General features: G+C 36.2%; 1 protein-coding gene across 3 annotated transcripts in view; it reads right to left on the bottom strand.

The window, feature by feature from the left end:
* The window catches only part of CNTN1 (contactin 1), a 253,372-nt gene that overhangs the window by 88,944 nt on the left and 136,493 nt on the right, over positions 1-27,935 (bottom strand). Inside the window, exon 15 of one of the 3 annotated variants that reach the window (XM_043966354.1) lies at positions 14,925-17,389. The exons of the other annotated variants lie outside the window; for them this stretch is intronic. Coding sequence (XP_043822289.1) covers positions 17,310-17,389 — 80 coding nt within the window. The 3' untranslated portion in view covers positions 14,925-17,309. Of the gene's footprint in view, positions 1-14,924; positions 17,390-27,935 lie in introns of those variants that run through there. 3 annotated transcript variants of the gene reach the window in all.

Genomic DNA, 27,935 nt, shown 5'->3' with positions numbered 1-27,935 from the left:
TCTGGAAAGATCCTGACTGTACAGTAGCATCTCTAGGTAGAGGTATTAATAACTTTGGAAATATATGTGTCCTGGTGTCTAGTAATTCAATTTTATTTCTATTGGTAATGGCAGACTCTGCTTGAGAGATACTTCTGGTCCCTAACGCTCTAACTTTCCAACTGCATCATTTCAGTTGGGTTATCCCAGGTACCAATTGTCACCTACAGGGCCCAAAGCTATTCAAGATAAGTTATAAGAGTTGTTGAGACCAAAAGAATAAGTTAAAATATTAATTAGTGGCACAAGACTGATTCCACAATTCATATATGGAAATTGTAGAGGAGGCAAACTGAGTTTGATAGAAACATCTCTCCAATAACTGCTGGGTCCGAGGAAACAGAACTATGGGGTTATGTAAATTGAAAACCCTAAGGCTGTATTTTATTCTCTTTCTTACTGGCAACAAAATAAGCCCAACTGATTTTATATTCAAGGAATCCTTCACCATCTGAGAGATTTCCCAGCAAAACAAGATATTTTGATAAAACTAACCACCAAGAAACACATTTTCTCACAAGAGCAAACCTGACCTTTATCAACTCCTTTGACCCCAAAGTTTGCACATTTCTCCCATTTCTTTTCTGTTTTGGAATGCTGCTGATTTGTGTAATACAATATGTACCCCAAGGAGCTGAAAGTGCTACCAGCCCAAGCAGTCTTCCTTGTTGCACTAATAAATTGATTTTCCTTTCAATTTAGTTGCTCATTTTATTTTATCTCCAGTCTTACAGACTTGCATTTGTATTTGACAGTTTATAAAGTTTTGAGGCCTTGAGTCTATGAGCATAGATTAAAGGAGCTGCATATATGTCTAGCTTGGAGAAGACTGGGGAGGGGGAACAGGAAGGGAGAAGAGGACAGGGTAGTTGCTATCTTTGAAGAGTTTAGAGAAGGGATTTAATTAGTTCAGTTTGGGCCCAGAGGTCAGGACCAAGAACAATGGAGCACCACTCCGTGCCCTCCCTGTACCCAAGCTGATCAGTAGCCTAGTCCTATTTATTCTACCTTTATAACATCTCTCCAGGCCAAAATCATCATTTACCTCCTTACCTCACACCAGGACTATTGCAATTATCTTCTGGTTGTTCTCCTTTCTTCAGATCTCTTTCTATTCCCATTCACCCTCCACCTAGCTAACAAGGTAACAAAATATTAGGAAAGCCCCTGTTTTCCAGAGCTAAGATCCAGCAAGCAAGCTGTTCCCTGAACTTGGCAAAAAACAATCCTTTGTACCCACCCTCTGGATGATCTCACCCTCTGGCAAAAATCACATAATTCACCAGGTGTTCTCTGGGCTTGTCAAGCACTGGACAGACTTGGAAAATCCTGCAATGAACTAAACTTGTCACATTCTTGCTGGCTATCACCCCCTCATTGAGATCTCCCCATATTGCCTCAGGCCTCCCCATTAGAGGAGGGACCCCAGCACATGTGTCCTTGCTTACAAGTAATTTTCCTCACTTTGAAAATAAAACTTCTCTTTGATTCCTGATTATCCTGTTCAGCTATGGCCATTCACAGGTTAGAGGCTGGTTCTGGTCTGTTGATATTAATGGTGTCAGAGGTGGGATTGGACATGGAACCGGGCCAGGTGGACTTTCCAGTACCAGCAGGAGTGGACTAGGTGTGACCAGAGATTTCTCCAGAGTCCAGGTCCTCCTTGTCTCATGAGTCCACTACTCCTATATACCCCAAGCTCTTGCCTTTGAATAAGCCTGCCTTTCTTTGTGAGGAAAAACTCCTGGGCCCCTCCAGTTATTCATCTCAGATCATTCTGGTAAGGATAGTCTTTCTTAACTTGCACACCTCTGTTAATTGGCTTCTCTGTGTACTTTTGGTATTTTTTTGTTCTGCACAACTCTGATAAAATTTGCAAACTGCATGCCTCTGGTATTTTTTCTCTGTATGTCTCTGGTAAAATTTGTGAATTGCGTGCATCTGGTATTTTTTTTCTGCATGCCTCTGGTAAGAATTGCAAACTGTGTGCCTCTGTTGAACCAGCTAAACTTAGAATTGCAATTGCACTCCTTGTTAGAATAATGGCCTATTTTGCCTTTGTGGAATACTGCCTGTGTTTGTTGTTTAAATGGTGTTTGTGTGAAACTGTGTATTTTGTGTCTATTTGTATCTGTTCTGTCATTTTGTCTGTGTCTTTGTAAAATGTCTCTTTCCTGTTTGTGCTGTTTTTAATAGATTCTGTTACCATGAAAAAGTTAAAATGCAGTCAGCCAGCAAAACTTCTAAGGGCTGTAGCTAAAGAGTTTAGGACACTGGGAAAGATTAATGAACTTTCCTTCTTGAAGCAATTGTCCCAGTAAGCAGGACTAACTCCCAATTTAGGCTTTCTGCAGGAGATTAGGTTATAAAAAAGGGAAAACCCTGCAAAACACTTTTATTATGTCATTTCAACATTGGCCAATTTGGAATTAAAGAAATAAAGTCAGATAATTAAAGCTTGTAGAACCTCTAAAAACATCTTAGCAGATTCTGGAGGTTTGGGGAGGAATCATTAAGAAGTATGAAGATTTATCATTTTACGATTGCAGGGGAGAACTCCTGGGATTTGGGGTAATTCCAGGTACTCAGTCCCTTCTGAAATATCATAGCAAGTTTGGGGGTACCACTCTGTAGAATTTGTTTTAAGGAAAAAATAAGTATTAAATTTTATAAAAGTTAAAAGTAGATGGCACTTCCCCTAAATATTGATATCTTCATTGTTTGAGGGCAATGAAGGAAGGCAGCTAGTTTGGAAGTAATTCCAGAGTGAAGAAAGAAAAAAAAATTGTAAAGGTTTGCACTTTACAGCAACCTCTTGTTCTGTTTGTAGAATCTGTTAAATTTGTGAGACCATTGTTACAGGAATGCTGTTAGACAAAATAACTTTTTAATCTGGATGTTGTAATACATTAATTGGGCTTTTAAAAGGATGTGATAAAAATAGAAAACTGTTACACATGAATTGGGCTTTTAATAATATTTACTATAATACTGAATTTTTATTTGAAAATCTTGGCCATTATTAAAGTGTATATGGTGGTTTAAAGATGTAGCTTAAACATATTAATGATGAGTCAACTATCAGGTATTTGCTGTATGTCTGAAGCTCCAGAATATGAGTAGTTTTAATTTATAAGTAAAGGATAAATGAAATGTTAAGTGTCAGGAAAACATCAGGAAAGATATTCAAGCCCTAAGTTGTGGTTAGTGAAATTTTGCTATTTAAGGTAAAAATTCCTGGGACTGTAATTTCTATTATTTTGAGCTTTGATTACAGGGATTTTTATTATCTGTATTGTCATGAAGCCAATGGTAGAAAATGGCTTGTGCTGCAGTCTGGGAACTACTAAAAATGGATGGTATGTGTTGCAGTCTAGGAACTGCTAAAGGTGGATGTCTGTGCCTGGGAAAAGTTTTGGGGATGATTTTGGCCTGGCCCAAAGTAGTATCCTCATGACTCTATTTCCCCATGGTGCTATTTCCTTTCTGAAAAGGAAAATTCCCACCTGGTTAATCCTGAACCTTGCTTTAAACACACTGTCAGATTGGCTGTCAGATATGACTTATGCCTTTAATCAAAGAGAGCTAAGGGAGTATTTCCCCCATTATGATATTGCATTGGTATAATTATGTCCCTCTTTTTCCTTTTATAGCAAATTTCTATAATCAATCTATTAAATAATAGATTAGTACTGGAATATCTCTGAGTTACTATTATAGAATGCAAGTATCTTACAATTATAACCTGTGTTTGTGGTCAAATTATAATATAGGAATGATATCCTCCTAAAAGGACAATGATTAGGTGAAGTAATAAGATGAAGATATAATGATAAGGTTTTCTAAATAAATGGAATAGTAAATTTTAAGAACACAAAAGAATTAGACTGTTTTCTCTAAGAAGTACACACATATGCATGATTGGCTTCCAAATGTATCTATTATGGAAATTCAGGTTTTGAGTATGTTTTAGTAATAGGTTCTCAAAACTGAATTAAGGATTTCTTAATTAAGGATTCATTTTATACATAAATAGTATTGATAATGGTAAAGAAAGTGAAATTTCCCCCTTTTTAAAGTATCTGTCTGATAATATATTAAAAGGCAGGAGAGTTCATTTACAGTTGGAACCTCATAAGTTTTGTATTTTATTTTTAAATTTTTTTGTGGGGCACTGGGGGTTAAGTGATTTGCCCAGGGTCACACAGCTAGTAAGTGTCAAATGTCTGAGGCCAGATTTAAACTCAGGTCCTTCTGAATCCAGGGCCGGTGCTTTATCCACTGCATCACCTAGCTGCCCCAGAACCTCATAAGTTTTTTAAAGATTTTATACCAGGTACAGGATAGAAACTGAAATTCTCTGTTTTCAAGATTAGAAAACAAAATTTAAGTGATTGTACCAAGTCATATTAAGTTTTGTTACTAGCAAAATTATTTAGGAATCTCTAGGTTTGGAACCAGAGAAGCTGAGTCCCCTTCAGAGCTGTCCTGAGAATAAAGCCTATAGTCCAAGAAAAGGGACCAGATAGCTATGTGAGACATTTGGAACTCAAAATGTGCTTATTAAATGAACATTGAAAATGGGTCACTAGAATACATGGAGACTTGACATTAGTTAATATTGGTGATAATTATTGGTCTTTTGTTTAGTCTTTGGTGCTTTAGTCTTTTGTTTCAAGATGTTTTATGTTTAAGCTTTCTTGGTTGTCTTGGTGACATAAAAATATCCCTTCTCAAAACTAGTCCATTGTGAGGGATCACCTCTAAGTAATTTGATCCGTAATCTGACATTAATGTAACCATGATTATGAGTTTATGAAAAACTATAGCATTGTTTAAATCTAGCCCCACATGGCTAGAAAAGTGGACCACATCTATGTGCAATCAATCATTGATTCTAAGGGCTCCTACCAAATCCTTCTGACTACTCCTACAGCTGCTTAACTTGTGGGTGTGTATTCCCAGATCATCTGAAGAAAGCCCCTGCTCTTGAGTGGAGGGCAGAACTCCCCACCCTGCCCCAGACCTCAAAGTTCATCTAGTATGGACCCAGAAGCAGCCAATACCCAGATGAGATGTCTATCCCAAGATTCCAAACAAGGACTGAATATATTGTCCTAGTTTTTTTCTTCTTCCCTTTTGTTCTGTGCCCAATCACCAAGGCCCTGATTCAAGTGTGTTAGCATTTTCTCCCTCTACATTCTTGCCTCCCTTTTTCTGCTTGCAAGCAAACAATGGCTAGCAATGTCACCTAGGACAGACAGATTTCCCTCAAGGAACTGATCCGTTGGGCATCTCATCCTGACCTAACTGGCCTCTTGTGGACAGAAAAGTAGGGCTCTGGCCAAAAGGGGGGAAATGATAAAATGTTAGGAGACCCTCTGTTTTCTAGAGCTAAGGCCCCACAAGCAAGCCGTTCCCTGAGCTTGGCCAAACAACAGTCCTTTGAACCCACCCTCTGGATGATCTCTCCCTCTGGCAAAATCACATAATTTACCAGGTGTTCTCTGAGCTGGATAAGCACTGGATAGACTCAGCAAGTTCTGCAATGAATCAAACTTGCTATATTCTTGCTGTTAACCCTCATTATCAGGGCTACAGCTCACTGCACAGTCACTAATTGAAATTGAAATCTCCCCACACTGTCTCAGGTTTTCCCACTAGTGGTGGGACCCCAGCACATGTGTCCTAGCTTGCAAGCCATTTTCCTCATTTTGAAAATAAAACTTCCCTTTGATTCCTGACTCTCCTCAGTTCAGCTCTGGCCATTCACAGGTTAGAGGCCAGTTCTTGTCCGTTGACAAAAGTAATGGTCCAAAAGCATAGGTTGATAATTCAATCAATTCCAGAGGCTCATTGTCATCTCCAGGATCAAATATAAAATGCACTGGCTTTTAAAGCCCTTTATAATTTGGACTTTTCCTATCTTTCCATTGTACTTAAATCCCCATTACATACTCTATGATCCAGTGATACTTACTGATTCCTTACTGATCTTCATAAGAGGTTCTCCATCTCTATACTCTGTCCATTTTCACTGGCTGTCTCCCATACCTAGAATGTTGTCCTTCTCCAAATCCTGGCTTCCCTGTATTCCTCCCAGTCTCAGTTAAAAAAATCTCACCTTTATGCTAGTGCTTCACTTCTTTTGATTATCTCCAATTAATCCCATAGAATTATTTTTTGTACATAGTTTGCATGTTGTCTCTCTCATTAGAATATGAGCACTTAGCACAATGCCTGGAATTTAGTAAACAATGTTAACATAAAGTTGTAAAGAGGAAAATTTAGGTTTAATTTCAGGAAAACCTTTCTAACAATTGCTGTTCAAAAAATGGAACAGAATGCCTCAAGAGATGATGAGCTGCCTCTCCTTGGAATTCTTTAAGCAACAGCTACTACTTTTGAGGGGCATAATGATTGGGTACCCTTAATCCTGGCATATAAAAACAAGCTAATTATATTTATAAGGGGCTATGGATCAAGGAACTGTCTAATCAAATTAAGGAGTTTCCAAATCAATTAAAATTATAAACTGAGCTCTTGTTTGTCTCTTAAACAAATTGAGGAGTTCCCTCAATCTGATGAGATTATAAATCACAGCCATTATTTGAATGATATACCTTATAACTAATCCATATGCATCAAAAAGCATTGTCTGGGGCTCTCATTCTTGAGGATTTGGTCTTTGCCTCAAAGCTCAGGGAAGGATTTTGCCATCAATTTAATCAAGGACTAACAAAATTCCATCCATTGTAACTTGTGGGTCAAAAGTTTCTTCAAGTACTTTAGGCTCAAATGGACCAGGTTCTATCCTTGAAAGTTTAGACCCAGAGGTTCAATTTCCCTTTCTTTGGTTTACTGACCGCATCTTCTCTTCCAAATAATCATTTTGATGGTAAATCCAGGAGCCTTTTCTTTTTTGAGTATATGAGTAGATAGTACTTAAGTTTTATGTAATGTAATTACAAATTAGATCACTTCAGTTTTTGTTGCATTCAGTGATTCTATTAAATGCTATCAAAACATAAAACATTTTGATATTGATATATTCTGTACTTTTTATACAGTAAAATAAGGAATTGATGAGCAATTATATATGTCAATGGGGGAGAGAGAAAATAAGGCAGTTATCCTGAGTTGTACCACATTTGAGGAAACATGTTCATTTCTAAAATTGTAATAAATTATAAACAAATATTAAGAAACATAAAATATAAACATGAACAATTGTTTTTCTTATGCTTTCACTTATTGCTATCACTCTCCCTTTGGCTTCTAGATAGGAAAAAAGCATCTTTATCTTACGGTTTGTTAAAGGTAATTTAAAAAACTATGTTTCCTTTAGTAGTCTTTGACTTGGTTAAACTAAGCAAAGAAGTAAACAGAAATTAATGACCTCATATACCGGGAGACTACTACTTTTTTTTTTTTTTTGCAGGGCAATGAGGGTTAAGTGACTTTCTCAGGGTCACAAAGCTATTAAGTGTCAAGTAAGGCTGGATTTGAACTCAGGTCCTCCTGAATCCAGGGCCAGTGCTTTATCTACTGTGCCACCTAGCTACCCCTTCACCCCGAATGTCCTTTTCTTAAATCTCATTCCTTGTGGACCTTTCTATAGCATTCAATATCACTGAGTGGACCCACCCACTTCGGGACATTTTTTTCTTCCCTAGATTTTCCTGATATTACTGTAGTTTTCTTCTTACCTATCCTTCTGGATTTCTTAGCAAGATCCTCATCCATGTCTTGCCTGACATATAAAGAGGACTTAATAAATACTTATCTTCTGAGCATGAATATCACATAGGAATTGATTATGGACCCTTTCATTTTCTTTACTCCCTCTCTTGTGGTGATCTCATCATTTTCTGTGGGTTCATCTCTATGCAGATAACTCCCAATATACAGATTCATTTATTTCTCCTTTGAGGTCTCAGTCCCACATTTACAGCTGTCTACTGGCATCTTCACTTGGATGTCTCATTGGTACCTCAAACTCAGATCACTCTCTTTCTCCCTAAACTCAGTTCTCCAATTTCCTTGAGGGCACCACTAAACTAGGTTTGCAACATTCTCATTCACTTCATAATATCCAATCAGTAACTAAGTCATGTGAATTTTGCTTTCTCTATATCTCTCCCATGTCTCCCTTCCTAATTAACACCACAATCACCCTAGGTTAGGCTTTCATCACCTCTCACTTAGAGTTTATTTTGTAATAAACTGCAAACTGAGTTTGGGTTCAGCTTCTCTCTTTTCCAATTCTTCTGTTGTAAGCTGCCAAACTGATATTCTTAAAGTGAAGAACTGACCATGTCACTTCTTCTCCTCTTCCAGAAGCATCAATGGCTTCTCCTTGGCTCTTCATATATGATAAAAGCTCCTTTATTTGCCACTTAAAAACCCTATGCAAATATTGTTCCAGTCTATCCTTCCAGACTATGATGTAACAATGATCTCCAAAAAGAGGGAGATCCAAGAGCCAAGGCTCCTTTGGGTACAATAATCTTTCCTCAAGGGATATATGATTGGAGATTGGGTTTCATACCAACTTCCTCCTATGATAGATATTGTGGGGCTTATCTCTAATTCAACCATGCCTACTCATCTCTTAACACTTTTCTACTTCTGTACTCCACAGTAATTTTCCTAAAGTACAGGTCTGACCATGTCACCCCACCTCTCCCAACTCAATAAACTCCAGGGGTTCCCTATCACCTCTAGGATCAAATACAAAATCTTCTCTTTGGCATTCAAAACCCTTTATAACCTAACTCCTTCCCATATCTTTCCCATCTTCCTGTAACTTTTATTCCCTTTCCACCATGTGGCCTTTAATCAAGTGACACTGGACTCCTTGCTGTTTGCATGAACAAGATGACATTTTTGTATGACTGTTTTTCATTCTTGAAATGTTCTCCTCATCTCTGCCTTCTGGCTTCCCTAGCTTCTTTCATATCTCAACTAAAATCCCACCTTCTACAAGAAGCCTTTCCAAACTTTCTTTTAAATTCTAGTGTTTTCCTTCTGTAAGTTATATCCTATTTTTCCTATATATAGCTTGCTTTTGTATATTGTTTATGTGCTGTTTTCCCCATTTATATTGGGAGCTTTTCAAAGGAAAAGACTATCTTTTGCTTCTCTTTGTGTTCTTAGTACTTTGCTCAGTGCCTGGTACATAGAAGGAACTAAGTAAGTAAATAAAATGACTAAGGTCCTCTAAAATCTGATCCCAACCTATCTTACCAGTTTTAGTTCATATTATTCCCTTTTGTGCCCTGTATCTTCCAGTCAAACTACACTACAAATAGGTATCATGCTGATGGAGGACATTGCTATTTTCCACCTCTGTACTTTTGTTTTTTTAATTTTTTAATTTAAATTTTAAAATGTAATTTCACTTTGATTTTTTTAATTAAAAAAATTAAAAATTATTATTGCTCTCTCCCACTGCTTCCAAATTGAATAACATCATCATCATTGTCGTCATCATCAACAACAACCTTGTATAGTCAAGCAAAGCAAAATCCTTTATTGGCCATGTCTAAAAATACATCTGTCATTCTAGATTTTAAATCCATCACCTAACTGGAAGAAGGTGGGTGGTTTGATCTATCTTCCATCCCTTGGATTCATAGTTTATCATTGCATTAATAAGAGTTTTGAAATCTCTCAAAGTTGTTTGTCAGCATGATGTTGTTTTCATTGTGTAAATTGTTATCCTAAGATCCTGTTCACTTTACTCTGCAAGTCATAAAAATTTTACAGGTTTCTCTGAAATGATTCATCATTTTTGTGGAACAATTATTCCAAAATATTTATATACCTACAAATTGTGATATTGACATATCATAATTTGTGTATCACAATTCTTCAAGTTTTTCTTTTGTTTCTAATTGGGGTTACTAACAAAAGAGTTTGCTATAAGTATTTTAACATAAATGGGTACTTTTTCTCTTTCTTTGCTCTCTTAGGAGTATAGGCCTAATAGTAGTCTAAGGACTTCTGTCTATACTTGGTTTCTAGCAGCCAGCTTTCTAATTTTCCCAGCAGTTTTTATAACGTAATTTTTCCTGGGGCAGCTGGGTGGCGTAATGGATAAAGCACTGGCCCTGGATTGAGGAGGACCTGAGTTCAAATCTGGCCTCAGACACTTGACACTTACTAGCTGTGTGACCCTGGGCAAGTCACTTAACCCTCTTTGCCCTGCAAAATAAAATAAAATAAAATAATTATTCCTTTCCCCAGTATATGAAGTCTTTGGTTTTATTGAACACTATGTTATTGTGTTCAATTACTTCTATATTTTGTGTACCTAGTCTGTTCCACTGATTGACATCTCTTATTTTTTAACCAGTAACAGTTCATTTTAATAATTACTGTTTTGTAGTATAATTTAACATCTGGTACAGAAAGTCCCTTTGTTTGCCTCTTTTTATTATTTTTCTTGAGATTCCTGACCTTTTGTTCCTCCATATGAAATTTCATTATTTTTTTCTTGCTCTACAAAATAATCTTTTGGTGGTTTGTTACAGTACTGAATAAGTAAACAAATTTAGGTTATATTGCCATTTTGATTATATTGGTTTGACCCAGGAATAATTAATATTTTTCTAATTATTTGGGTCTGCATTTTTACAAAGTGTTTTTATAACTTTCATATAACTACATGAATGAATGAACACATATTAGGGTGTATCATGACGAATGTATGGACCACCTGGATTTGATGGAGCTGCCTTATTATCCAAATGGATTTTATGAAACCCTGGATTAAGAGGAGCAAAATGCCCCTTGACTTCTTTCCCCAGGATAGTATGTCCCTATTTTGTAAAATTATCTGAGCATCCTCCTTCTTGCCAAACCCTTTTTCGTAATCATATAATCTTATCAATGTTTCTGTTAAGTGGAACTATCATACTTATTGGGTATTTCCTACATTCTAGATATAACTGAAATTGTTAAACTGATTTGCATTAAGTCCATTCTTGTCATAGTATTTGCTTTAAGTTGATTTGTATCATGCTAACAAAGCTGATAACACCTGTAACCAGTGAACAACCTTATATACCCTCAGAAAGAGGGAGCCTTCAAGCTCCTTCATTGGAAGATTCATGTTTGCTTATTCTTTGGACAAATAAACTGGTACTATATTTTTCCTATAAGGAGACATTATGAAAATAATTTCTCTGATCAGGTTTTTGTTTGTTTTTTTGTAGAAAACAGGCAGAAAAACAAAAATTGACAAGTGTGAATTATTAATTTTTTTTACTTATAAGAAAGTGTGACTAAGAAAATTTGGATGGGGCAGCTAGGTGGTGCAGTGGATAGAGCACTGGCCCTGGACTAAGGAGGACCTGAATTCAAATCTGGCCTCAGACATTTGACACTTACTAGCTGTGTGACCCTGGGCAAGTCACTTAACCTCTATCAACTCACGAAAAACGAAACAAAATTGAAAGAAAGAAAGAAAGAAAGAAAGAAAGACAGAAAGAAAGACAGAAAGAAAGACAGAAAGAAAGAAAGAAAGAAAGAAAGACAGAAAGAAAGAAAGAAAGAAAGACAGAAAGAAAGACAGAAAGAAAGAAAGAAAGAAAGAAAGAAAGAAAGAAAGAAAGAAAGAAAGAAAGAAAGGCAGAAAGAAAATTTGGAGAACATTGCTCTATCCAAATCAGTCCTTTTCCTGTTTCTGGTACTTGATGTTCAATCTTCCCCATCTGTGTCTCTGCATAGGCTATTTCACCTCTTGGAAAACCTCACTCTCTTCAATACTCAGTTCAAGTGCCTTTTTGATTTTCCCAATTCATAGTATTATAGACAGGAGAAAGCTCAGAGACTATTTAGTCCAACCCCTTCATTTTGCAGTTGAGAAAACTGAGGCCAAAAATATTAAGTGAGGCAGGACTGAACCCAGGTTTTCTTATTCTAGAGCCACTACTCTTCATGCTGTTCACTCTGTTGTTTACTTTTCTGCAAAATACACTGCATTTATTTTGTATTTATACAGTATTTAGTTATCTATTAATATACTGCATCTTCTCAAGAGAATAAAAGATCTTTGAGGGCAGAGGCTGTCTCACTTTTTAATTTGTAACCTCAATATCTATCAAGGTGCCTAGGTGCTTAATATACGTACTTCTTGATTGATGGAAGGTTAGAAATTTAGAATTCCCCAATAGTACCATTTTGAAGCATTTTCATCTTTCTGGTGACAATTGACTCTGTTATTCCTAATTGATTCTACTATTCCCCCAAACCCTGTTGGCATTTGCTATTGTGAGGGATTCAGCCATTAATAGCATGGCTAATGACTCCTTTGTGTAATTTAACAGAAACTGCCAATAGTTTGCAAAGGATAGCCATTTATTTACTTATTCAGCCATTCATTTTTTAAAGTGGCTTTTATATCTAAATATAAAAAAAACAACCCTCTGAATCTAAGATAGATTCTGGAGCCAGAAAGATAATCTACTACAACTCCATTATTTCACACTGAAAAAACTGACAGGTAGGAATGTTATGACTTACTCAAATTCACAAATCTAGTTAAAGACAGAACTAAAACAATAATCCAGGTAGCCAAACTCTCAATGCATTACAGATATTTTATGAACAAATGAAAAAAATCATCCTAGGCTAGCTACCTTTTCACTCACAAATAGGCTTAAAATTTTCAAATGGGCTTAAAATGTTCCAAATATAAAACCAATTTCTCTGTTGTTCAGAGTACATTTTTGGTGTGTCATTTCAGTCATGTCCAACTCTTCATGACCCTATGAGGGTTTTCTTGTCAAAGATATTGGAGTGGTCTGCCATTTCCTTCTCCAGATCATTTTACAGATGAGCAAGCAGGGTTAAATGACTTGACCAGGCTCACATAGATAGTAAGTGTCTGAGGCCATATTTGAACTCAGGTTCCCCTGACTCCCAGGCCAGTGCTTTATCCACTGCACCACAGAGCTGCCCCAGAATACGCTAGGTTTAATCATAATTCACATATTATATGCTTATAAGCATGCTCTTATTAAGAAATTAAATATATATATGAAAGACACATTAATTAGAGAACCTAATAAAGCTTAGAGAAACTCAGAAATGTATCAGTTAAAAGAAGCCCCAATATTCAACATCAAATTCCAGTGTAAGGATATGACCTTTATAGCATTCAAGAAAGTTTTAAATCATAAAAGGATATAAAGATATAAGGATAAATTACATTTGCAAGGGTGAATCCCTTCTAAACAAAGCATTCCACACTTGGTAGGAAACATAAGACTTCATTGAATATGAAAAGGCCATCTGGATAATGGGCAGAGACTTCCTCCTTTGTTCCCCATACCCCCACCTCTGTGACTCATTTGCATAGACTGCTCAGGAATTTAGGAAATATGCTGAGTAGTCACCATAATTTAGGGTGAGGTCCCTCACTAAAGGAATTGAATACTGAAATAGGAAGGATCCTTGAAAAGGGTACACTACACCTTTCCTACTTCTTCCCTGAGGGGGAAAAACCTCAGATCCAAGGTCTGGAAGGTCTTGAACCTTTCCCCAATTTTGCCCTTTGCCCTTTGCCTGGGATTAGTAAGGGTCTTTGCCCTTTCTGAAAGAGCACAACAGTACTCCACCTGAAAAAAGATGGTAGTACTCATTTGAGCATGAGGCTGGAAGTGGTGGAGACTGTAGTTTTCCAGAGAATCTAATGGATTAATCCTTTTATGCCCTGTGAGGAGCCAGTTTTAATACTAAGTTACCTGCCTAGTCTATCCCAGCAATAAAATGACCTCTCCAGTAAGAGATGCCATGCAGTGAATTTTGAGAGTATTCTCTAGAGAGAGAATTGCAATTCCAGATTTGTGAGTTGCTTTGTTCTGTAGACATCTTCCTTACTACCATTGTTCTTTAAATGTGTATTCACTCTCCCCACCCTGGACTTGGTGGGGAATGCATTCAAGGATTGTTTGTTTTGCGGGTATGCTTTGTAACTACTTTTCATGACATTCCATTTGAGCTACTGTCTGATTATTAATGAGTAGAACACAGGTAGGGGAATGACTGGGTTACAGTATAGGAATAGATAACCCAGAGTTACCCTCTGGAGACCCAGCCTGACAATGTGAGTATACATTGGGAGAGTGAGCACACTAGAATGAAATTAACTTTTGTGAGTTGAGAGAAGTATTATCATTTTTAAAGATGCTTGAGGAGAGGCAGAGGAGAAGAGATACAGTACAAACTTGTGAAAACAAATTTGCTATTAGTCATTCAGACTTGTGTGAATAGGAAGAAAAATGCAAAATGTATTATCCTGAGAAGAAAACTTTTTAAACTGCTGAGAGTAGATAGATCTCATGCCTATTTCCTCTACTAAAGGACACATCAAGTTATGAAAATTTTATAATCTCTGAAACTATATGGGAAAGAACTACTGATAAAAGCAGATATCTGCTTTTAGTCTTCACTAAAGAATAAGGAAAATAAAAAGAAACAGATCCATTTTGGTAGTAATCCTTTTGCTACTAGGGATTGTGGAACCCTATGAGTCTATTGTGGATATGGGTGGATTAAGCGATTAATAAGAAAAAAAAATCTCTTCCACACCAGTGAATTTGGCATATTTAGCCTGACAAAGAACTACAGACTATCTAATTCAGTCACTCCCGCAATTAAACTGTTTTTACAAGTTTGTACTGTATCTCTTCTCCTTTTCCCCTCCCTAAGCATCTTTTAAAATGATCTTCCTCCAAATTCTCACATCAACTAATAACAAAAAAGACTTTCGACATATTTTATAGAAGCAAAGAACCCTTCTTCTCCCTCATACATACATATACAAACTCTACCTATCACCTCTTTCTGCTCAGTTTCCAGAAAGAAATGCCAAACACTGATAACAAACTTTTATTGAAAGTTTGAAAATCTTCAGAAAAAAAAATTACAGGAGAAAAACTTTTTAAAATGAAATTAACTTTAAAATAGCATGAAAAACTTCCAGGAGGGAGAAAGTGCTATTAGTATGTATATGACCAGTTCTCTTAATGTCACTGCTTCTCTGTTTCTGCTTTTTTTGGTCTGTCTGTCTCTTTTTGTCTCTCATTGAAAGAAGAAAATTTCCTAGTTTTTGCAGGGCTATCATATAAAAATAAGTCTGGATGTAATACTGATGTTTCAAGATATCCTGAAAAAAATTCTAATGATGGACAACTCTATTTCTCCTTTTCATCTTGCCAAGGTGCTATATACATATTTTCTTCCTCTGAAACTTGAGCTACTTAGTGGAATTAATGAAAACTAATTCAGTTAGTTTTCATTTTTACTTGAGAATGATGTTAAAAACAAGGCAGTCATCCCTCCCTCCAATTTCTACAACTTGTAGGGAATATAGCTTTTTTAAAATGAAATGTTTCCTTCTTTGTTGTCTCCACTTATAGTAATTTCGAGGTTTCCCCATCATTTTATAAAAATGTATACTCTTTTTTTCCAAAACAATATTCATGCTTGGCTTCAAGATATAATTGCAGGCATGGGTTATGTAAGAAGAGGTATATCATAAGAATTCATGTTGTAGTCTCCATGGTGATATTAACAAATCCTCAAATTGATTTTAAATTTTTTGTTAAAATAGGAATTGGTTTAGTTTTCCAGAATGAGTTTCTTCAATTGCAAATAGAATTCTTAAATAACTTTTGAGAGAAAATAAAATAATTTCTTCTAGACATTCAAGTTAGCTCTTTTGTTTGAATAAAGGAGTCCTAAAAATAATAATGTTATTTAAAAGTTAAATTCACTGTCCTCTGAGCCTTCAGAGCCACAAGTCATTGCCTTTTTTTGTTTGTTTTTGTTTTTTGTTTTGGGGCAGGGTAATGTGGGTTAAGTGATTTGCCCAGGGTCACATAGCTAGTAAGGGTCAAGTGTCTGAGGCCAGATTTGAACTCAGGTCCTCCTGAATCCAGGGTTGGTGCTTTATCCCCTGCTCCACCTAGCTGCCCCCAAGTCATTGCTTATTGAGAATTTCTAGTTACTCAGGCAATTTAGCACAATAGATAAAGAGCTGATCTTAGTTGAAGTCCTGCCTCTGATACATAATGACTGGATGACCCCTTTGCAAGTTATTTAACTTCTCAGTTTTCTAGGCAACTCTCTAAGATTGTAAATTGTAGTAGCCTTCATTGATAGAGTTTTCTTACCTGGAAGTTCTCCATACAGGAGGTCTAACCCCTTTCCCTGGTGTTACAGAATGAAATAAAAGCTCTAATTGGTACTCTAGATCAATGTATACAATGTCTGAAAACATATTTTTTATAGGCCTTCTGAAGAAACATAAAAACTTCCATTAACTTTATTTCAAAGTGGGAAAGAAAAAGGAATTAATCTTTCCTCTTAAAGTGAAAACTATAAAAGTCAATAAAAAGGAAATATGAAAATTACATGTATTACATGGATACATATGTTTCAATGTATCCTGAAAAAAATTTAGTCCTACAAAATACTATTGAGTAAAGTGGTATGTGAATAATTGTATCTTTCATATGCTATATCCACCATCAATCATTGCCATTCCAGAACTTTTAAAGCTATGGAAAATTCTAAGCAATTTATTGCTTCACCAAATCATTTTTCTTTGTTAATATTTGAACTCTTTCAAACAGCAATGACTATTTTGGGCTAAGAGTACTGAGATTTGCTGATTATAGTATATGCTTCTGTTGTTGCAAACAGTTTTTCAGGTAAATTTTGGAAACCCAATCACAGATAATTTTGTTACAACATATCATTCCTTTCACTCATACTCTGATATTCAATCAGTTCTTCAGATGTTTGATCTAAAAGATAAAATTATGTAGAGACATGGCACTATCACTTTTGTGTTATAGGATGTATCAGGCTAGGCTTATAGAAAAATAAATCTTAAGCAGTTGAATTGTATTCATTAATCTTTTAGTTATACAGCTCTGAGGAGAGTTTAGAACAAGTAGAAATGGAGCAGTGAGAAAACTACCATGAAACTGTGGTGCAAACCTTTTGTCTGTTCAAAACATGTTTAAAAGATTCAGAAGAGAAAAAGGTCATTTTGTTTTTAAAAGGTCCAGGGATCTTTTGTTGTTGTTTGTGAGAGAGGGGAGTAGAGATTTCAGAGCCTGTAGAGAAGAACTAATTTAAAATTGATATTTAGTATATGAAAATATTTCGCACAAAAGTGAACTTCAAAGGTGAGTGGATGACTGAAAACATAGTCATCCAAGTAACCATATCCTGATTGTAGGAAACGATCACGGGGTTGGAGGCAGATTTGCACAAACCGGGAAAAAGGGATCCAGTATGATTTTCTCTTCATCTTTTCTGTTCTGACCTGAAAAAGGAAAGATCATGGCTGAAGGGGTTGTTTATAAGCTCAACCAAGGAGCAGGAAGCCATATGTGTAGCAGGTCAGGTTTTCTGAATAGGCAATTAGAGCTACTAATGGTCAGTAAATGTGTCCTTTTTGGAAAAGCAAACATAACCTTTTTGCATTCCATCTGCAGAATAGACTGATTAAAGAAGAACAGGTTGATATGATGCCTAAGTCAAGCTGCTCTTTAGCCCAAAGCAGTGTCAGAACTAAAGGAAGAAATATGCTCTTCTGATGAAGAAATGATTAAGTGTTAGTTGAAAGCATTTACTAATTTAATTAGCCTGGCAAGTGAAGCTAACATTCAATCAGTTATATAGTTATTACAAACAGTTCCTTAGAAAAGGAAGATACTGGGGGAAGCTAGGTGGAGCAGTAGATAAAGCAGTGGCCCTGTATTCAGGAGGACCTGAGTTCAAATCCAACCTCAGACACTTGACACTAGCTGTGTGACCCTGGGCAAGTTACTTAACTCTTATTGCCCCGCAAAAAAACAAAAACAAAACAAACAAAAAACAAGAAAAGGAAGATACTAATTTTTTTTAAGGTATTTCAGTCTTGCTGATATTTTCACAATAGAACTATGTAGGTAATTAATCTTTCACCAATAATTATATTGTATGTTTTTTGAGAAAAAATATAAATATGTGTCATGTCTATTAATGTCTCTGTTGTTCATTACTTGGGAAAATTTAACCATTGTTCCTTAATAGGCTTCACCTATTAAGTGATTATAACAGTTATTGAAATTTTAAGTATATTTCCTATGAAGAATTAACCTGTATTTTCAGGGATTTATCTTGTCAATTTAACCCTAGTAAGTGATGGTAAACACTATAAAAGTCACTTATCCTTTTCACGTTTTAAGCTTTCTGACATACTAGCGATCTCTTCTAACAATTGTGATTTAAATGACATATTATTTCCCAGAATTTATCTATGTATTCCTTTTGTATTAATTTCACTGTATTTCATGCAGCTTGTTAGCATATTTATTCTAAAGTTAGAATAGAAGAGTATTCTATGGACTCAGATACAGGTTCTATCTTCTACTTTGCACCAGTGATATATGCACTGAACGCTAGGCTTTAAGTCTGGAAAAACTGCATTTAGATTGTGGCCATTAAAATTATATGTGATTGCCTTATTTCTGTCCCAAGTTTAGGGAAAATTAGCTGGGGTTTCTCATATATTGCTACTTATAAATTAGAAGCTTTAGTACCAGTTTTGGGCATTAAGCATTTATTAATGCATACCAAATATCAGTAATGAGAGAACACGTGGTGCAGAAAGTTAAGAAAGCCTATCTAGCGTGGAGGAGAGATAGAGCCTCAGTCTGGCTTCCTCGTTTCTCCAAGTCCCCCACCATGAGCACATCTGCGTCGGAGAGCATGTGTGAGTGTGAGCTTCCTCCCGGTCTGGAGGAGAGGCGGCCCTTCTAGACTGTTCCAAGCTAATTGGCTAGCATCATTCAAATCTATTGGTTTACTGGACTTAAGGGTGGTCCATGAACAGAACATGCTGAGGTCACAGTTCAGAAAACACACCCTCTGGGGGCCAGGCTTTCAGGTAGGTGTGGCTTTAATTAAGTTAAATTTAAGTCAGTTAATCAGCAAAGTCAATCCAATCAGTCTTAATATTGTCCCCTCGAGAGGGACCTCTGGGTGTATTTTCTCACAGATATTGCCTCTAACACTTGCTAGTTGCATGATCATTGGCAAGTCACTTAAACTATCTGAATCTCAGTTTCCTCATCCACAGGATGAGGCTAAATTACAAAATGGATTAAAATGCCTTGTGAAATGCAACATGGAGTAATGGAGATGGAGCTTGCTTCACAGGCAGAAAGAACTGAATTCAAGTTCCTCTTCTTGAATTGGCATGATTTGAATTGGCTCAATTGAATTGGCACAACATTGGCTCTGAAATCTTAAGCAAATCAGGTAAGTTCTTAGATTCCCAGACAATTTTCCATCACTATAAACAATGGAAAAATATTGATCGAAATTTGTAGAGGACATTACTCACCAGGAGCTTCTTATTCTGATAAAATCATAGATTCCTCAAGAAATAAGAGAAAGTGTTTTGTAAGCCTTAAAGCACTATGTAAATGTCAGCTATTTACCATGCTGTTAAAATTGGCAGTCTAATTGAGACTTGGCAATTTACCAAGAAGATGAATCAACATTTTAAAGACAAAGGATGAATGAGCATAACTTCAAAAAGAAACCAAACAACATTGAATAAATATTATGTGAAGGAAAACAAATCAATATTAGAGGATGGAAGAGAGATTACTACAGACTTCCCAGAGATCATCCAAGAAACCCCACAATAAGAAAGAAAAGTAAAATTCTAAAAAGAAAAAAAACTAAGTAAGAAATTAGAACAGAAATCAGAACTCTCACTGTAGACTTTAAAACTACAAATAGCAGCATAGAAAAAAATTGAATACATGATGGAAAATTTCTACAAAAAAAGTAGAATATCTGAAAGAGAAATAACAGATTTAGAAGGCAAAAATACAAAAGTATAGGGAATTTTTGCAAAAGGGAAGAAAAATGGAAGAATATTAAAATAATACATTATCTCTATACAAACCAAAGTGATTTTGAAGAATGGATATGCAGAGATAACATAAGGACCACATACCTCCTGAAAAACCTGATAAATCAAAAAAAACCCCACAATATCATAGTGCAGGAAATTGTATAAGGAACACATCTTCCCTATGTGCTAAAATAAAAGAACTGGCATTTAACATTTCTTTTTCCCTTCCTTGAGCAGTTTCCCTCAAATCCTAATGGAAAAAAAAAGGAGTTAGGGGCAGGCCCTGATGCATACATACATTTTTATGTATAAATATGTGTGTATACACATAAATACATATACATTTTCAGGTGTGTATATATATATATATATATATATATATGAATGAAATATGTACACACATACCTACATATACATATACATTCTAATCCCTCACCTAACAGATGAGGGCAACATAGCCTAAACATTTAGGGTCATATAGGTCATAGATTCAAGCCTAAGTTTTATTTTTCAAAATCAGGTATATGTGTATGCACACACACACACACATATAACAAAAATTATATATGTGTGTGTGTGTGTGTGTTACACCCTGCAAAGTCCTAACCCTGGATTATTCTGATTACCTGCCACCTTTGCTCTTATTCACATGCTGCTGAAAAGAGTTGAAGAAAGTTATTAAAAAAAAACAACAAAAAATCCCACAACCCTACACTGACTGAATTTACTACAAATTTACATTACATAATTTCAGCTGGTCCCTCTGTAGCAAGGCAAGCCTAATCAATTTGCTTTCTGATTCACCACAGCAACTATTCCATTTTTATCCCTCCTAAAAAGCCTTCCATGGCACCCCATCCTCTCATACTCTCAGCAGATGACTTTACTTTTTCATGCTTTATTGAAAAAAGCTCAGACCAAACAGCTCCTTCTTTTTCCATCCTCCTTGCCTCACATCACTTAGACATCTTCCCCCACTATCTCCTTCATTCCTTCATGTGTGTAGAAGTAAACCTTGCCAAGACAAATTTCTCTACATTATAATGTCCCCTATCAGGGCAGCTAGGTGGTGCAGTGGATAAAGCACCGGCCCTGGATTCAGGAGGACTTGAGTTCAAATCTAGACTCACAGTTGACACTTACTAGCTGTGTGACCCTGGGCAAGTCACTTAACCCTCACTGCCCTGCCAAAAGAAGGAGAAGAAGAAGAAGAAGAAGAAGAAGAAGAAGAAGAAGAAGAAGAAGAAGAAGAAGAAGATAATGTCCCCTATCATTCCAATTTTCTTTCAACTTTTCCCTGGCTTTTCCCCTATTTACTAGCTTTAATCACTATGATACTCCCTTCTTAAAAAAAAACCACAACCAATCAAAAAAACCTACCCAAAACCCTTAACATCCATATTAGCTATCATTCTATATCCCATATCCTTCTGGTAAATGCCTTGAAAAAAAATACACAATCAGTGTTTCCACTTCCTCATTCTAATCTTTTTGTAGTCTTGAAAAAATAAAAGACATTATTGTACTGCTGAGGGAGTTCTAAACTGATCCAACCATTCTGGAGGACTATTTATAACTATGCCCAAAGGGCTATAAAACTGGATGTGCCCTCTGAACCAGAAATACTATGAAGTCTGTCTCCCAAAGACATCAAAGAAAAGGGATAAGGACCATACAAAAATATTTATGGCAGCTTTTTTGTGGCAGCAAAGAATTGGAAAATGAGAGGATTCCCATCAACTGGAGAATGGCTGGACAAGTATATGATTTTGATGGAATGCTAATGTAATGTAAGAAATGATGAAGGGGATGGTTTCAGAAAACACTCATGAAGACTTATATGAATTGACATAAAGCAACGTAAGCAGAATCAAGTACCTGTACACAGCAGATAATAGATTTCTGGTAATGACAATCAACTGTAATCTACTATGATGAATATAATGATCCAGAGCAACTCCAAAGGACATATGATGAAAAATACTATCCATATTAAGAGAACTAATGAATTCTGAGTGCAAAGTGAAGCAGATTTTTCCACTTTATTTTTCTTGTTGTTGTTGTTTTACAGTATATCTAATATGAAACATCTTTTGCAAAACCATACACATATAATATGTATCATATTGTTTCTGAATGGGTCAGGGAAAGAGGGAAGGTAGTCATTTGGAGAGAGGAAGAGAATTTTGAATTAAAAGTTTTTTAATGAATGTTAAAAAAGATAAAAATAATGTTAAAAAGTAAAAAAAAAGAACAAGTACACTACTTTGAAAGCCATAATCCACAAAAAGAGCCAATATATCATATTTCAAGAATAATGAAAGAAAATTACCTAGACATATTAAAACAAGCAGGAAAAATAAAAACAAAAAGAATACACCTGCCATTCTTTTTTTTTTTCTTTTTTTGGTGGGACAATGAGGGTTAAGTGCTAGTAAGTGTCAAGTGTCTGAAGCCTGATTTGAATTCAGGTCCTCCTGAATCCAGGGCCTGTGCACCTAGCTGCCCCACACTTGTCATTCTTTTTTTTTTTTTTAGTGAGGCAATTGGGGTCAAGTGACTTGCCCAGGGTCACACAGCTAGTAAGTGTCAAGTGTCCGAGGCCGGATTTGAACTCAGGTACTTCTGACTCCAGGGCCGGTGCTCTATCCACTGCGCCATCTAGCTGCCCCCACACTTGTCATTCTTGAAGGAAAGAAGCAAGGGAAGGACAAAAGGAAGGGAGTGAAGTAGGGAAGGAGGAAAGGGAGGAGGAAGGAGGAAAGGGAAGGGAATAAAGAAAGAAGGAGGGAGGAAAGTAGAGAAGGAGAGAAGAGAGGGAAGGAGAAAACTAACAAAGGAAAGCAAGAAGGAAAGAGAGAAGGAAGAAAAAAGGAAAGTAGCAATAAAATTTTAAATAAATAGGATTTTTAAAATTTCAGTCATTTTAAAATGGAAATAGAAAGTAGTAGAAATGCTCCTCAACTCAACATAGCAAAACAAAACAAAACAACAAAAAAAGACTATGCACTTAGGGCTTAGAAACTTCACAAATGTAAAAGATCAGAAACATTAAACATATGTTATATTAGCCAGTATAAAATAAAATTCTATTCAATAAAGGGCTTCTGATAGAACTGTTAAAATTAATTTGAAACTAATTAAAATACTCCAAAAGAATTTGGAGAGAGAGGGAGAGGGAGCGGGAGAAAGAATCAGAAGATAATGGGGTGGAGAGAAATACAGAGTTATTACTTCGGATATAAATGGGATAAGTTCACTTTAAAATGAAAGTAGAAACCATAATCCAAGAATATGTTATTTACATATAGCACTCTTTAAATAGAAAGACATAGGGGGCAGCTAGGTGGTGCAGTGGATAAAGCACTGGCCTTGGATTCAGGAGGACCTGAGTTCAAATATGACCTCAGACACTTGACAGGTACTAGCTGTGTGTCACTTAACCCTCATTGCCCCACCCCCCCCAAAAAAAAGTAGAAAGACATATACAGAGTAAAAGTTAACAGTTGGAGCAGAATATAATATACTTCATCTGAAGTAAAGAAGGCAGGGGTAGTGATCATGATGTCAGAAAAAGCAAAAGCAAAAACAGACCTAATTAAAAATCAGGGAAACTACATCATGCCAAAAGGTACAGTAGACAATGAAGTAATATCAGAAAAATTTTACAGCAAGTTTATATGACTGGTAAAGTTTCTCTCATTTCTGAAATATATTCTGAGTCAAATTTATAAAAATAAGAGCTAGTCCCCAATTTATAAATGGTCAAAAACCCAAGAGTTTTCAGAAGAAATCAGTTATCTATAATCACATTAAAATGTTCTAAATTGTGATTGATTAGAAAAATTCAAATTAAACACCTCTGAGGTATACTTCACACCCATCAGAAATGACAAATGATGAGGGAAAAAAAAGGTACACTAATGAACTGTTAGTGCAGTAGTATACTAGTCCAACCATTCTAGATAGCAATTTGGAACTATGACAAAAAGACTATAAAATTGTGCATACCCTTTGACCCAGCAATACCACTACTAGGTCTGTATCTCAAAGAGACCAGTCAAAAAAGGATGTACAAAAATATATGCACAAAAATATTTGTAGGACTCTTTATATGGTGGCAAAAAAATTGGAAATCAAGTGAATGTTCATCAATTGGAGAATGGCTGAACAAGTTGTGGTATATGTTTATAAGAAATGATGAGTAGGATGATTTCAGAAAAACCTGGAAAGACTTACATGAACTGATGCACAGTGAAATGAACAGAAACGTTATACACAGTAACAGAAATATTGCATAATGATCAACTGTAAATGACTTTGCTTCTCTGATCAATACAATGATCTAAGACAATTCCAAAAGACTCATAATGAAAAAATGAAACCCACCTCTAAAGAGAGAACTAAATAACTTTGATTGCAAATTGAAATATAATTTTCTCATTCTGTTTTTCTGGCCTTTTGGGGAAATATAACTAATATGCAAATATTTTACATGATTTCACATGTAAAATTGATATCTTGCTTTCTCAGTGGGCATGGGAGGAAGTGAGAGGGAGGGAGAGAATTTAGAACTCAAAATTTAAAAAGAAAAGAATTTTTAAAATAAATAATAAATTAGAATGTTTAAAAAAATTTATTAAGCACCTGGGTGGTATAGTGGATAGAGTGCCAAGCTTGGAATCAGAGACTCATTTTCATGAGTTGTAATCTGCCTTCAGACTAGCTGTGTGGACTTGATAAGTCACTTAGCCCTCTTTGCTTCGGTTTCCTCATCTGAAAAATGAGCTGGGAAAGGAAAAGACAAACCACTCCAGTATCTTTGCCAAGAAAATCTCATGACTCTTCAGGTCATGAAGAGTCAGAAAGCACTCAATAACAATAACAACAACAGCAATAACAACAAAATGTGCCAGATGAGCTGCTTATGCTGTATACTGCAAACAAACAAAAACAAAAACAAAAAAGTCCCTGATCTCATGGAACTAAGAGGATAATTGAGGTAGTATACAAGCAACTATGTACAAATAGGTCAAATTGGAGATAATCAACAAATAGAAATAACTAGCATTAAGGGGGTCAGGAAATTGTTCTTGTAGAATGTGAGATTTCAGTTGAGACTTAGGAAGACATAGAAGCTAGAACATGAAAATGGAGAGAATTCTAGGTATAGGAGATAGCCAATGAAAATGCTATCAGGAGCCAGTATGTATTGTATGAGCAGGACAATATAATTGAGTTGTAGAGTACATGAGGGGAATAAGGTTTAAGAAGATTGGGAAGGTAGGAAGGGATCAGCTTGCAAAGGGCTTTAAAAGCCCAATGGAGGATTTTATATTCAATCTTTTTTTTTCCAGGACAATGAGGGTTAAGTGACTTGCCCAGGGTCACAGAGCTAATAAGTGTCAAGTGTCTGAGGCCAAATTTGAACTCAGGTCCTTCTGAATCCAGGGGCGGTGCTTTATCCATTGTGCCACCTAGCTGACCCCATATTAGATCTTTTAAGTAACAGAGAAACACTGGGATTTTTTGAATGGGCTAGGGGTGATATGGTCAGACCTACTAGGTAGCAACAATTTAAGAAGAAAGTGAAAGGAAAGGAAGTAGTGGCACCAAGTATAGATGATTTTCTCAAGGAATTTAACCACAAAAAAGAGAAAGATATACAGGATGATAGCTTTGAAAGAATCTATAGAGGGCTTTTTTGAGGATCAGAAGACATAAAATATATTTTGATATATTTTAAAATATATTTAAAATATTAAAAATATATTAAAATATAGGCAACAGCAAAGCAGTTAGAATGGGAGGGATCAATCCCCTGGAGAGGACAAAATGGAATGGGCTGATTTCTGCATGTAAAACTATGGAAATGAGAAGGAAATCCTCTGCATGTGAGGTGGAGTGAAGGATACCAGCAGAATGCATCTGAGTGATGAGATGAGCTTTCAGGCACTTTCTGAGACAGGGGTAAGAAGGGAGTGCATTCCAAACAGTTGCAGGACACTCTGTGCAAGGGCATGGGGATGGGAGATTGAGTGTCATGAATAAGGAACAGAAAGAGGCTTTGTCTGGCCAAACAGAAGAGTGTAGGAGGTACAGCAATGTTCAATGTTATTGGAAATAAAGAGGGTGGGGACAGGTGATATAGGGTTTTAAAAGCTAAGTAGAGGATTCTATATTCAATCCTAGAATTAATAAGGAATCACTAGAGTTAGATTAAACAGGTAGGTCAGCTCTACATTAAAAGAAAATCACTGAAAACCATGTGTAGGTAAAGGAAGTTGGATAGATAAAGGGATTGGAGTGCAGAGAGCCATGAGGCCAGGAGATCAACTAATAAATCTAGCCTAGAGGTAATATGTGTCTGAATGTGATATGTGAGGTGAGGGAAAGTAAGAAGCAAAAAATAATGGAGAGATTATGAACCTGAGACTATAGAAGCCTGTTAGTGTCTTTGACAGAAATAGGGAAATTTAGAAGAGGGATAAAGTCAATCAAGTGAAAAATAAACATAGAGCTGGATAGTATATCCAGCTTACTATGTCATAGGCTGAGTACTCAGGGGGCAACTATTGCTCTAGGTTCAAGGTGCTATGTAGTATGGTCTTCCCTCTCAAAACAATAGCTCATGAACCACCACAGGTGTGCTTATGTGTAATTGTCAGCCAATAGACACAATTAGATCCAAGCAAAGGCATTGTATTGTAAGAAAAATAGCTATAAAACACTGTCACATAAACCTGGGATACACTCCCATAACTACAACTAGCATCAGTTGGAAGAGTGGGCACATGATCAGTGAGGCATCCGTACAGGCAATACATGTGGCTAAGACAATTCACACCTCTAGCATTCCAGGGCCCTAATGCCCTGTCCTTTCCTGTGGTGCCCTTGTGCTATTCCCCACTGAATACAGAATCTCTGCTAGGCTTCCTGGGCCTTGTTCTTTTTATAGCTTAAATCCATTTCTACCTCTCTTCCCTGCTACCAAAGGTCCACTATTTATCTAAATAGCTCCAATTCAAAGCAGCATAAGGGAGAGGAAAGAGACATCCCTTTACCTTCTGTCAGCATCCCCGTGCCAAGACCATCTGTCTTTTTTAACTCCTCTCTTTTTATTATTTTTCTATGATTTTTGGAGCTTAAGGACCATAAGCAAGCTGTGCCCTGAGCTTGGCATAACAATAATCCTTTGTGTGCACCCTCCTGATGAACTCTGGGCAACTAAATCTCAGAACTGATGGTCCCTGTGCTCGGGCAAGCACCAACTAGCCCAAACATGAAACTCTGCTATGAATGAACTTTTGGCCTCACTGTTGCTGTTATGCCTCACCACTGTTGCAACACCACACTGTTGGATTCTTTGTCTAGCCACAAATATGTGTGTATTTTGTATGTATATGTACATGTGTATATGTACACACATATACCTTACGGTTTAGACTCACTGTCTTGGGTCTCCTCCTTGAGGAGACCCTGATACATGTGGCCAATTGTCTGCTGAGGACTACTGTTAACTCTTTGGTTTTATTTTGTTTTGTTTTATTTTTTAGAGTTAACTGTGGTAGAGATAATCTGTGTGAGCTCTTTCTTTTTTTTAAGAGTTAACAGTGGTTGTAAAACCTCAGTGACCCTTTGGTCATTTGTTTTCAGAGTTGACACTTCTCAACCCTTCTGCTTTCTGTTATAGGTGTGAGGGGAAACAGCCCACTCTGAAGAGCTAGAGTTATGTCCTTTTTAAAGGCTTTTAGAGATATGGCCCAAAGAATATATAATTATTCACTAATTTTATCTAGAACTTCTTCATACTTGGTATTTCCTTTAACACATTACATCATGCTGTCTCTGTTATCTGTCCTTTCTGTCATTTTAACAACTAGGCTGAAGGGGTAAGGGAAAAATATCAATTGGTTGAGGCTTTTTAGATCAGGTCATCCCACAAACATATTAAAAT

The sequence above is a fragment of the Dromiciops gliroides genome, chromosome 5, assembly GCF_019393635.1.
Source record: "Dromiciops gliroides isolate mDroGli1 chromosome 5, mDroGli1.pri, whole genome shotgun sequence".
NCBI classification, from domain to species: Eukaryota; Metazoa; Chordata; class Mammalia; order Microbiotheria; family Microbiotheriidae; genus Dromiciops; species Dromiciops gliroides.
This window is presented reverse-complemented; position numbering and strand designations above follow the sequence as displayed.